At 43.1% G+C, this 12,409-nt stretch overlaps 1 protein-coding gene across 3 annotated transcripts in view; it reads left to right on the forward strand.

The window, feature by feature from the left end:
* Positions 1-11,978, forward strand: part of NUP205 (nucleoporin 205) — an 87,747-nt gene extending 75,769 nt beyond the window's left edge. For all 3 annotated transcript variants that reach the window (XM_051848966.3, XM_051848967.3, XM_089328649.1), the window contains 7 exons: positions 292-420; positions 613-739; positions 3,518-3,684; positions 6,186-6,309; positions 7,116-7,244; positions 8,255-8,325; positions 11,638-11,978. In XM_051848966.3, coding sequence (XP_051704926.2) covers positions 292-420; positions 613-739; positions 3,518-3,684; positions 6,186-6,309; positions 7,116-7,244; positions 8,255-8,325; positions 11,638-11,790 — 900 coding nt within the window. In that variant the 3' untranslated portion in view covers positions 11,791-11,978. The remainder of the gene's footprint in view (positions 1-291; positions 421-612; positions 740-3,517; positions 3,685-6,185; positions 6,310-7,115; positions 7,245-8,254; positions 8,326-11,637) is intronic.
* The last annotated feature ends 431 nt before the right edge of the window (positions 11,979-12,409 follow it).

Below are 12,409 nucleotides of genomic sequence, written 5' to 3' on the forward strand. Positions count from 1 at the left end.
TAGGCAGAGGATTAACCTATTGGGCCACAGCACCAGCCCCTAACGTGGTATATTTTGAAATCATACTGTCAGCTCTCGAGAAAGAATTGAGCTCTCACTACAAAAACCACAAACCCTGGGTTTTTCAGTCTTCCAACTTTTTCATTGGTTGGCTGAGTTAGTAGATGTCACATTACCTTACAGTGATCCCATTCTGTGGAGTTTGTTCTTTAGATTTCCTTCAAGAAAGGGACATTGTTAATTTTAAACACATTCAGTTAGAATGTAACAAAATGTCTTTTTCTTTCTTAGCGCCAATGTTTGGGACTACTTGGTCGCTTTGGTGGCTCTGACAGACTACGTCAATTTAAATTTCAAGATGATAATGTGGAGGGAGATAGAGTGAGCAGGAAAGATGAGATTGAACTGGCTATGCAGCAGGTAAGAGGGGTGAGAATTGGAAAGCATTCTGTAAGGCTTCTGAGGTGGGCACAATTTGTTAAGGGTAGCAGATGTGAGTCATTTTACCAATTGATTCATAACCTTGTTCACTTTTGAATCTTGATTTCTCTGGCTTTATGGCATTTTGGCAGCTAATATTTTTTTTTTTTTACTGCTTTTCTTCCATTGCAGATTTGTGCCAATGTAATGGAATATTGCCAATCACTCATGTTACAGAGTTCTCCTCCCTTCCAGCATGCTGTGTGTCTCTTCACCCCTAGCCTTTCAGAAACGGTTAACAGAGATGGATCACGGCAAGGTGAGTCCAGTCTTTTCTCAGTGGAACTAAGTTGCTGTGACTACGACACAGCTCTCTTATCTTGGCCTTAATGTGATATATTTTTTTCTTTACAAGTCAATAATGGAAAAATTTTAAAATGGCGTTTAAAAGAAACTGTGGGTGGGGTGGTGGCATTTGGCACAGCAGCCTAAGTTGTTGCTTGCAATACCTGCATCTTATATCAGAATTCCTGGCATGGAGGCTCTTTCTGTTCCTGTGTGTCTCTTTCTGTCTGCCTTTCAAATAAAAATGTAGGGTAAAAAGTATGAGAATAACTATTGTCAGACCTATGTGTAAAAAAGCTGAAAAGAATAGAGAAATTCAAGATTTCCTGAGGATAAGTGTGGAAGAGCCATGTGGGAGGGAACAGTTTTAAATATTACTTGAGATTCCAAAGAAATTCTCAGGGACTGGAGAGTAAGCTCACTGGATGAAAAATACAAAAATATAACAGATAGGTTTGTATGTTAAATCATGTTAAGCTGAATTCAGTGTCTAAATTGGGTTTTCTATTATAGTTCCAAATTTCTGTAGCAAAAGAGTAAAATTTAGGTCTTCAGCAAGCTAACTTAAGTATGTGATTTCCTAATGACCCAGCAGGGAAGATTTGGAATACGGCTCGGTTAAAGCTGTTACCCTTGGTTGTGGTAATGGAATGGACTGCTGGTGATTTCAGGAAGCCTCTGGTAATCTTGTAGTTAGTAGGATTAATTTTAATTGACATTATTTACATACAAAGCAATTCACCTATTTTAGGAATACAGTTTGAATAATTTTTGTAATTAAATATACAGATGTGTAAGCACTAGAGCAGTCAAAATAGAGAAATAATTTCCTCTTTCTAGAAGGTTTCTCTTGCCCTGTTACATCTGATAACTTCCTCTGACTCCTGGCCCAGGCATCTACTGTTCTGCCGTTGGCAACAGTAGTTCTGCTTTTCCCCACCAGTGTCTGTTCCTGTTGTGTTATGTGTAGGTTGTTTAGTTTTCTGCTGTAGGGTGGGAAGGGGAGCAGGATTTCATCTGGCATGTTCTGTTTGTCACATGTGGAAGAAGACCTTAATTAAGCTAATAAGATAGCTTTACATAATACGTTTATTCAGTGATTGGTTTGGAATAGACTTAGGCGAGTATGTCTTAAAGAAATGTGGGAAATAGCCATAAATACTCACTAGAATTTGGGATAGGCGTTTGGTACAGTGGTTAAGCTACTGCCTGGGGAAGCTGCCTCCCATAGCAGAGAGCCTAGATTTGAGTGTTGGCTCTGTTCCTGATTCAGCCTCTGCTGCTGTGCACCCTGGGAGGTAACAGATGATGGGTCAAGTACCTGGGTCCCTGCCAGTTACATGGAAGACCTGGATTGAGTTCTCGGCTCCTGCTTTGACCTGGCCCAGCCCTGTTGAGCCTTTGGGACGTAAACCAGTAGATGCGGGAGTACATGCACTCTCTGTCTCTCTCCATTTCAAATAAGTAGAAAATAATTTTTAAGAAAAAGATTTATTGTTATATTCTATGTGATAAATCATTTAGACTGGAAATATGAAACAATCCCTAAGCCACTGTCTGCAGTATCCTCATTCCTTATGGGTACCAGTTCAAGTCCTGGCTATTCCACTTCGATCTCAGCTCCCTGCTAATGCTCCTGGGAAAGCAGTGGAAGATTGTCCAAGTCCTTGGGCCTCTGCACCCACATAGGAAACCTAGAGGAAGCTCTTGGCTCCTGGCTTCGGCCTGGTCCAGCCCTGCCGTTGCAACCATCTGGGGAGTGAACCAGCAGATGGAAGATCCCTTTCTCTCTCTCTCTCTCTGTCTCTGTCTCTGTCTCTATCTCTGTATGTGTGTATGTGTTTCCCTCTCTCTGTAATTCTGACTTTACAATAAAAATAAATAAATCCTAAAAAAAGGAAAGGCAAATCATTTTGCTATTCAAATGGAGTGGTTATAGTAAAAGGCTTGTTAAAGTTTAAATGCAGTTACATTTTTAAAATATTTCAGTTTCTGTTCTCCCTGTTTCTTTGGAAGAGTGTCTTTGAACTGGGAATTCAGTAGCCAGGAAGATACAGACTAGACGTGAGTCCATATGGGGTAGGTGTGTGGCACAGCAAGCTGGCCACCACTTGTGATGCCTGCATTCCATATTGGGTTACCAGTTTGTTTCCAGGCACCTCCGCTTCCAATCCAGCTTCCTACTAATTCCTTCTAGGAGGCAGTGGGTGGTGGCTCAAGTACATGGGCCTCTGCCACTCACACAGGAGACCTGGGCTCCTGGGTTTGGCTCATCCCAGCCCTGGCTGTTGCTGGTATTTGGGGGAATGGGAGAAAAAGAAGGGAATTCATATAGCTAGAGCTCTCCAGTGTGTCACGTTTTTCAGCTGGGGTCAGGAACCCCAGGTTTGCGTATGTGTTTTGTATGTTTGTGTGGGGAGGAATGGGAATGAATTTAAAGGTTTATAACTTTCATAGAGTTCTCAAAGAGATCTTCACGCAATATAAAGTATAACCTGCCCATGTCTACTTTTAAAAGCACTGACAAATTTCTTTGTCCTCTTAAGGTCCCCTGTACCGGGTTACAGCAGCTTTTAGCCACTTGTTTGAACTTTTGAACTATCAGTGGTATTTAAAAGTAACCTTGGGTTGGTTTTAATAATAGTTTACTTGCCCTAAATTCCAGAGCAGCCCTTGTTTTACAGCAGGTATTTTGAAAGTCATGTAAGCTACTTGTAAGTAGAATGTTGCTTTATATCGTCAATTCTATTAGATTCCCAAGCTCCCGTGGTTCCATATTGGCGCCTGCCTGGTTTGGGCATTATCCTCTACCTGCTGAAACAGAGTGCTAATGATTTCTTCAGCTATTATGACAGTCATCGGCGAAGTGTCAACAAGCTCCAGAATGTAGAGCAGCTTCCTCCAGATGAGATCAAAGAGGTATGAATCTTAATGAGCTTTGGGGACTTGGGAAATCGTTGCTTTTTACCACTGACAGGCCAGGCCTCAGACTTGGGAAGAAGGATGCTGTCGTTGTAGCAACAACCTCATAAGCATAGAATCTCTTGACCAGAAAACACACTCAGCAAAATAGAAAGGCAGTTGACCTTTGAACAGCGAGGGTTGGATAAGTTATGCTGTAAACTGCTGAGAAGCTAGGACTCCTACTGCAGATATTTGTTCATTTTCATAGAACGTGTGTCTCTGTGACTTCAGCAGCCTCACTGTCCATTTAGGGTAGTTTTTTCCCCAAAACAGGTAGGTTATTGTGTCAGACCTGACTGCCATCTCGGTGCCCCAGAGTCTTCCTCTGGCCTTAGAGCTCAATGGGCCTTACCAGGCTTGCTTCCACAGCGGCTTGCCTACTTTTTCCACTTGGCGCAGCTGAGCTCTAAGGCATTCCTTGGTCAGTTCTGAAGCTTTTCTTTTTTCTTTAAGATTTATCTTATTTCTTTGAAAGACAGAGCTACAGAGAGAGGTAGAGACTGAGAGAGGTTTTCCACCTGCTGATTCACTCCCCACATGGCTACAATGGCTGGAGCTGAGCCAATCCAAAGCTAGGAACCAGGAGCTTCTTCCAGGTCTCCCTCATGGTGTGGGGCCCAAGGACTTGGGCCGTCTTCCATTGCCTTTCCACGCATATTAACAGGAAGCTGTCTGGGAAGTGGAGCAGCTGGGACTTGAACAGACGCCCATATAGGATGCCAGCGCTGCAGGGCAGGGGGCTTTAACCCACTGTACCACAGAACCAGCCTCATTTGGTGTCCCATGCCAACCTGGATGTTGAGCTAGTTTCCATTTCTGATTCTTTCCAGATTTCCTAACACATTCCATGTCGATCTTCTGAGTGGGCAAAGCCTACTCCCTCTTGCCACTCTTCTGATAATTATGGGGAACAGTTATTGAGTGTTTATGATCCAGGCCCTGAGTTACATGTTCTGAATATAGGAGATAAATACTGATGCTACTTCATTTGTCAAATGAGGAAACAAGGCGCAGAATCTCGAATAGCTTGTCCAGAGGCACACGGCTGGTGGGAACAGGGTGAGGCAGGAGTGAGCGAGTGGGTACAGGTAGCCCCTGACACTGTGTGGCTTGCATCCAGCGGTCTTTCCTCCGTCATGTAGCTTACTGGCGCTAGGTGTCCTTGCAAGAACTGCAACCTCATCACTTCCCTGTGATTTCTCTACAACTTAACGTTGAGACGTTAAACTGAACCGTTGTACTTACTGGGATGTGTGTCAGATGACAAGTATCCTGGGAGGTTTGAGTGAGGCCTCGTAGGTGTACGTTTTCTTCAGAAAATGCCGACAGCTCTTAGAGAAACTCTGCATGACCTTTTCACACCTACTGTTTTGTGTTGAGACAGGAAATTCAAGAGTGGCGGGCCCATCAGCAGGTGGGAGGTGGGGATGCCTGTGTTTCAGGGACAGACTTTCTGAAAGGCAGCAGTTGGGACATTTCACTTAACGGATTTGCTTCTTTGGCTCTTCTTCTTTCTCTCTCATTTTAAAATTTTTAATTGACATATAAAGCATCTTCAAAAAAAAGTTAGTAGAAAATGTATATTATGACAAAACTATGCATGGCTTTCAGTTTTTTTGTACCAAAGTAAACGTATCTTTTTATTCTGTTTTCCCATGACTTTTTTTGGAGTGCCTGTCATTGTACGTATTCGTGGGGCACCGTGTGATATTTCAGTATGTATGTATATAACTGTGATGATCAAACCAAGGTAGCTGACAGATCCATCACCTGAAACATGTATCATTTCTTGAGTTGGGAGCATTCAAAATTCTGCGAACTATTTTGAAATATACATTAAATGTTGTCAACTACGGTTGCCCTAATGTACTGTAGAACATTAGAAGTTATTCCTCCTGTCCAGCTGCACATATGGACCACATGTTAACCATACTTTGTCCAACACCACGCCTTTACTCTCCACTGCTTGCTTCTGTGAGATGAATTTCCAGATTGCACATCTGAGTGAGAATAGGCGGTGTATGCCTTTCTGTGCACGTATCACTTAACCCAGTGACGCATCCACGTTGTCACAATGGCAGTGTTTCCTTGCGAAAGGCTGAGTAGTACTCCATTGTGTGTATATATATCACATATATCTATATATGATATATATATATATATATACACACACAGCCCACCTTTCCTTTTTCTTGGCTGTTGTGAATAGTGCTGCGGTAAATGCAGGAGTGCGGATATCTCGTTGACATTACTGATCTCCTTTCCTTTAGATAAATACCCGGTAGTAGATGGCTCTCCTTTAAAAACTGTCTTTTCAACTAGATAACAAACTTGTCTTGAGTGTTCCTCCCAACACTTCACACGGCTCCCTGCTCCTGGTAGATTTTCATTACAGTTTTGGTTACATTTACATCACTCTCACACCGCATTTCTTTCTTTTTCTTTCTTCATTTTAGCTGTGTCAGTCTGCGATGCCTGCTGGTGTTGATAAAATCTCCACTGCACAGAAGTATGTTCTAGCAAGGCGGCGTCTGGTGAAGCTGATCAACAATCGAGCTAAACTGCTTTCCCTGTGTTCTTGTATCCTTTGTGAAACCAAAGACGTGGATGGAATGACCTCTCCACGTGGGAACTATTTTCTTTTCTTTTTTTTTTTTCTTAAAGATTTATTTATTTATTTGAAATGCAGAGTTACACAGAGAGAAGGAGAGCCGGGGGAGAAGGGGGGGGGGGGTCTTCCATCCGCTGGTTCACTCCCCAGATGGCTGCAACGGCCAGAGCTGCACTGATCCAGAGCCAGGAGCTTCTTCCGGGTCTCCCACATGGGTGCAGGGGCCCAAGGGCCTGGTCCATCTTCTGCTGCTTTCCCAGGCCACAGCAGAGAGCTGGATTGGAAGTGGAGCAGCCGGGACTTGAACCAGCATCCATTTGGCATGTCGGCACTGCAGGCGGCAGCTTTACCCCCTACGCCACAGCGCTGGCCCCGGAAACTGTTTTCTTATTCTTACATTATTTGAGTGCCAGAACCAGAAGGAAGGGGACATAATTACTGTAATTTTTTTTCCATGAAGTGCTTGATAAATTTCTAAATCATATTTTTTCTTACCTTTTTAATACTTATCATAGCTATAGATGCTCTCTGTTTGCCTAGGAAAGGAGGAACAACGTAGCACCCTGTGGTGCCCAGCTCCTTGCCCTCAGCTTGGCACATTCTGCTGCTTTCTCTGCAGGTGTCGTCACTGGAACCTTGCCTGTTAGACTGAACATGTGGGTGTATCATAAACGAGTGTGGTCTCTTTTCTCCTCCTCCTGAGAAACTGATTTATTTAAAAAAAAAAAAAAAAAAAGCCATGCAATTTTCCTTTAACCTGAGTTCCCATATGCAGTTATCATAGAGACCTGTCTGTTTATTTTTTGGCGCCACCTGGAGTACTACTTGTTACATTGCACACCAACAGATTCTCAAGATTCCCTGTTTGCCTCCAGAACCTTATTTAAAAGCAGAAGGCTACAAGGTAAAGTTAATTCTGTGTTAGTGAAACATAAATGCCTATGTTTTTTTAAAAGATTATTTATTTGAAAAGCAAAGTTACAAAGAGGCAAAGGCAGAGAGAGGCAGAGTCTTCCCGCTGGTTCACTCCCCATATGGCTGCAATAACCGGAGCTGGGCTGATCCGAAGCCAGGATCCAGGAGTTTCTTCCAGGTCTCCCATGGGGTGCAGGGACCCAAGAGCTCGAGACGTCTGCTGCTGCTTTTTCAGGCATAGCAGAAAGCTGGATGGGAAGTAGAGCAGCCGGAGCTTGAACCAGCACCCACATGGGATGCCAGCACTGTGGATGGCGGCTTTACCCGCTACACCACACACTGGCCCTGCCTATGGATTTTAGTACTTGAACAGCTAGTTACTTTTCTGTTTATTTTTTATGTTTCCAGGAAACCAAAAGTGAGGGGTAATTGAGTGCTACCTTGTTACTAGATAAGGCTAGTTTCTCTTTGTAGTAGACTTTCTGTTTGTGGGAAGTTGTGTGGAGGATAAGAATATGCTAGAGCCTGCTCACCAGCTCTTCCTCAGCAGCTTGAGCTAAGGGCTAATCCAACCCCAGAGTCCCCTCATCGCAGGCAATTTGCCAGGAGAACGGCAGTGAGGCAGCCCCTCCGCCATGGTTCCTAGGCCCCTGAGACTACTGGGCAGGCGTTAGGTCCCTCCTGCGGAGGGAAGAGAAGAAGGCTTGAGCATCCCGGGCTGCACCAGGGAAGGACCTCCATTTGCTTCAGCTAAGATGGAGCTCCCGGTCTCGATCTGTGGTGTGGTGGTTAGCAGGTTCTTCCACTGTTGGGTGAAGATGAGACTGTTTCAGAAAGCTGTGGGAAAACGGAATTAAATGATAGGCTGATTTTGGTGCAAAAATGTTTTTAAATCCATGCATAGTTTTTTCATAATACACATTTTCTGTGAAAGTTTTGAAGAAGACCCCTTGTATGGTGTACTTGCAAAGCTGGTTTGACTGTGACTTTTATCTCTAGATTCCTTCTCAGAAACCAATCTAGATTTTAAAAGTGGACTGACAATAGTAAGCCAACATGACATAGACCAGGTAAGGTTTGCTTCTTATACTTTTTTTTTTTCTTTATTAAAGTAAAAAGGAAGGTCTGGGATAGTAATAAGATTATAGTTCTCAGGGTTGCATGCCTGATGTGAATTCTGGCTTGGACATTACACAGCTGTGTGACTTTAAACTGAGCCTCGATTTCGTCATCTTAGAAAGTGGAATGATGATTCAACCTCTGAGGGTTTTGTCAGTTAAGGGAGGCTCCCAGCAGAGCACCTGCAATGTGCTGAGTATTCCTAACTGCTGGACCTTGTGATCTGGAATCCCCTTGAAGTCCTGAAGTATCACTCAGCACTCCATTTTTCAGGAAACAATTAAGTTTGAGAGTAGCCATCAAGAATTCCCCCATGGTCACAGACTCTAATAATATGCATCATTACACTCTTAGTTACTTCTTGATCAGTAGTGGTGGAGAAAATGAAGTGCATTCCAAAGACATTAAAGATGAAACCCTCATACTAAACTAATAGCGGAGTCCTATTCCTAAGGAGACGGGTATCAGGGTATGTGATAGTAGGGAAGATGAATTACAGCTGGATCTCTACCAGGTGTATCAGTGTCCTGAGTCATAATTTGTAAAGCCTCTGCTGTTTCCTTCTCTCTCTTTTTTGCTACCTTTTTATCAAGATCTTATTTATTTATTTATTTGAGAGACAGAATTACAGCCAGAGAGAAACAGTGAAAGTCATCCAGAAGATGTCTAATACATATATGTTGAACTTACGACTTTTTGTTTCCTTTACAGTCTGTTATAAAGTTCTTTGAGAATGCAGGATTAATAAATAATCTCTGTGCCGTAATTTTAACACAAAACTGAAGGCAAGAAGATCCATCTAATTCACTGCTTAATTTTAGTATTTTAGCATAGAAGGGTGGATCCAAAAGACCCATCTAAAACGACATATGCATTCTGGAATACATTGAATTCTAACGTATGGTTCAGGTTAAACCCCCTCTCCTGTCTTACCCAATTGATATTTCTTGAAAACAAGCAAATGGGTTTTTTTCTTTCATAATCGAGATTTTCCTGGTAGTGTTCAGAATCAATACACAGATATTTCCACTTGTGCACATTTCCTAACATATGTACCAAAAATCTAAAAGGCCATGTATTGTGATCCTTTTTAAGAGTTATTCCAAGGCCGGTGCCGCGGCTCACTAGGCTAATCCTCCATCTTGCGGCGAAGAGTTATTCCAGTGACTTTCCAGCTTTGCCTTTGGAGGCAAATTTTCCTTAACAAGATACTAAGTACCAATATCTTCAAATATTGACAAGCTGTTACATAAGTCCCACCAGGCCACAGTTTATCATAAAAATTACATACTCGAATTTTCAGCCTTTCACAACACATTAACAAGTTATTAGGAAAACTGAATCACAACAAAACATGTTAAGGAACATGCCCTGTTGTGACAGGACAGTGGTAAGGAGTGGTTTTCTGTAGGAAACAATTGTACTGAACAACAACAGATTAAATGCACAACTGTGACTCCACAGTGCCGTTTAGTATGCTTTGTAATGAGAGATGTTAGACGTCTGTGGACATCTGTGGACGTCTAAGCTGACACCATGGCAGCCAGAGCCTCCTGTACAGAAAACAGCTGTTCTCTGGTTGGACTGGAAATAACCAACCAGCAGATGATTTCACCTTTAAAAAAATCAGTTACACTTGAAAAAATGGGATGAGATTGGATTCCTTCTTTCTTAGAAAATGTTTCTAGAGCAACTTGAAAACTTGATTTGCAAAAAGTTGATGAAACCATTCCTCTGAATGGTTCAAGAAGGGAGACCAGGACCACTGCTGAGACGGGCGTATGACAGCTGCTTCATCAGGCCAGACGCTCCTTGCTTTTAGTTTCTCTGTTCCTGCTGGCAGATCTCTGGTTTCTTGTTTGAGCCAGTGCGGCCTGTTTTCACTTTGTTTCTCTTCCCTTTGGTTTGTACTTTTCTGTCTGAAGATACACTTTGCTGCTGCTTTTTTTTTTTTTTTTTTTTTTTTAACTTCATTTCTACTTTTGTAGGAGCAGGTTTGGGGGACCACCCCACCTATCTTCTTGGGCTTACATCCCTCAATTCCTCTTGGGCATCTTGGTGGTGGGAAGGGTGCATGCTGGGTGCCGGTGGGCCACGGCGCACCGAGAGCCTCAGTGAAACAGGGCTGCCTGGCTGCTGCTGCCTCTCCCAAAGCAAGTGTGGTTTTAGAAATTAAACAGTGAAGGATAAAAGCTTTTCTCCCCACCTATTCTTTTTCTATTTTTTTTAAGATTTATTTTATTTAAGGCTGGCGCCGTGGCTCAATAGGCTAATCCTCCGCCTTGCGGCGCCGGCACATTAGGTTCTAGTCCCGGTCGGGGTGCTGGATTCTGTCCCCGTTGCTCCTCTTCCAGTCCAGCTCTCTGCTGTGGCCCAGGAGTGCAGTGGAAGATGGCCCAAGTGCTTGGGCCCTGTACCTGCATGGCAGACCAGGAGAAGCACCTGGCTCCTGGCTTCGGATCAGCGCGATGCGCCGGCCACAGCGTGCCAGCTGCGGCGGCCATTGGAGGGTGAACCAACGGCAAAGGAAGACCTTTCTCTCTGTCTCTCTCTCTCACTGTCCACTCTGCCTGTCAAAAAAAAAAAGAAAAGAAAAAAAAAAGAGATTTATTTTATTTATTTGAAAGACAGTTACAGAGAGAAGTAGAGACAGAGAGAGGTCTTCCATCCACTGGTTCACTCCCCAGATGGCTAGAGCTGCACCAATCTGAAGCCAGGAACTTCTTCCAGGTCTCCCATGTGGGTGCAGGGGCCCAAGGACTTGGGCCATCTTCCACTGCTTTCCCAGGCCACAGCAGAGAGCAGCATCAGAAGTGGAGCTGCTGGAACTCTGCTGGCGCCCATATGGGATGCCGGCGCCTCAGACCAGGGCTTTAACCCGCTGCGCCACGGCACCGGCACACCTACTCTTCTTTTTTAAAAGCACATACTGTTAGCCAACTTGTTGTGTAGCCCCTTAGGATATGTGTTTGTGTGCTTGACGATATGTCAGCATTAGCATCAAGTTGCTGTTTAAAGCACATTTAAAAATCCCCACATTTGTACAGCAAAGGAGAGAAGAGCACTAGAATCATACCAGAAATCCGGACAGAAAATGTGAACAGCCGGGTCAGTTCACTTGGTTCCATGTTACAGTTCCAAATATTTTATGTTGGAAAGACCACGTTACAAAATTTCAGAGGTATTTGCAATTGGAAGATGGGAAAAGATAAATATTTGAGATGGTAACTTTAATAATAAAATTTCATCTGTCTTACCTCTAGCTTCAGGCTGATGCCAACAACGCTTTTGGAGAGTCACTACAGAAGAAACTTCTAGACATTGAAGGACTGTACTCAAAGGTTCGGTCTCGCTACAGTTTCATCCAGGCTCTTGTCAGACGGATCCGTGGCCTCATGAGGATATCCAGGAACTGAGCCCCTGCTGTGTTCTTCTGTGGAAGAGGAATTGGGGAAAACTGTCTCCTTTTTGTGGATTAGTTTGTTTCTAAATTATGACCAAAAATATTTTGCTATTTCTTTCTTTATATATGGACATTTTTGTGTAAATCTCTTTGCCTGGATCCATCCTCACTAGTGAAAAATAAATACTTTTTTAAAAACAACCATGGTCCTTTTAAAATGCACCAACTTTCTACAGTGATGGTTTTTCCCCAGATACATTGTCCTGAATGCTAAACTTTAAAAGAGTAGTCTGGAAATTCTAATTTTTTCACCCTTTGGGCCTGTGGTACACTTTTACTGCATGGGGAAGAGTGGATAATTAACTGTGTCCATTATCTGTTAGAGTGGTTTACTCAGTCTGAAAGTTTGTGATAGAAATGTCTCAAAAAGTCAAGCTATGCCTTCTACAGTAATTTAGCTTTTGCCCCCCTCTTCCTGTTCTGCTCATGAAAGGACAATGTAATAATTAGCATTTGTTCCTTAGAAATGATTACAGAATTAATCATCTGCCCATCTTTCTCGGATAATTAACATGAGCACTAAAAATTCACCTAATCCTCCCCGTGTTTCTTGCTCAAGTGTTTATGTGACT

This window comes from Oryctolagus cuniculus, chromosome 3 (assembly GCF_051225735.1).
Source record: "Oryctolagus cuniculus isolate XC-2025 breed Fujian yellow rabbit chromosome 3, ASM5122573v1, whole genome shotgun sequence".
NCBI classification, from domain to species: domain Eukaryota; kingdom Metazoa; phylum Chordata; class Mammalia; order Lagomorpha; family Leporidae; genus Oryctolagus; species Oryctolagus cuniculus.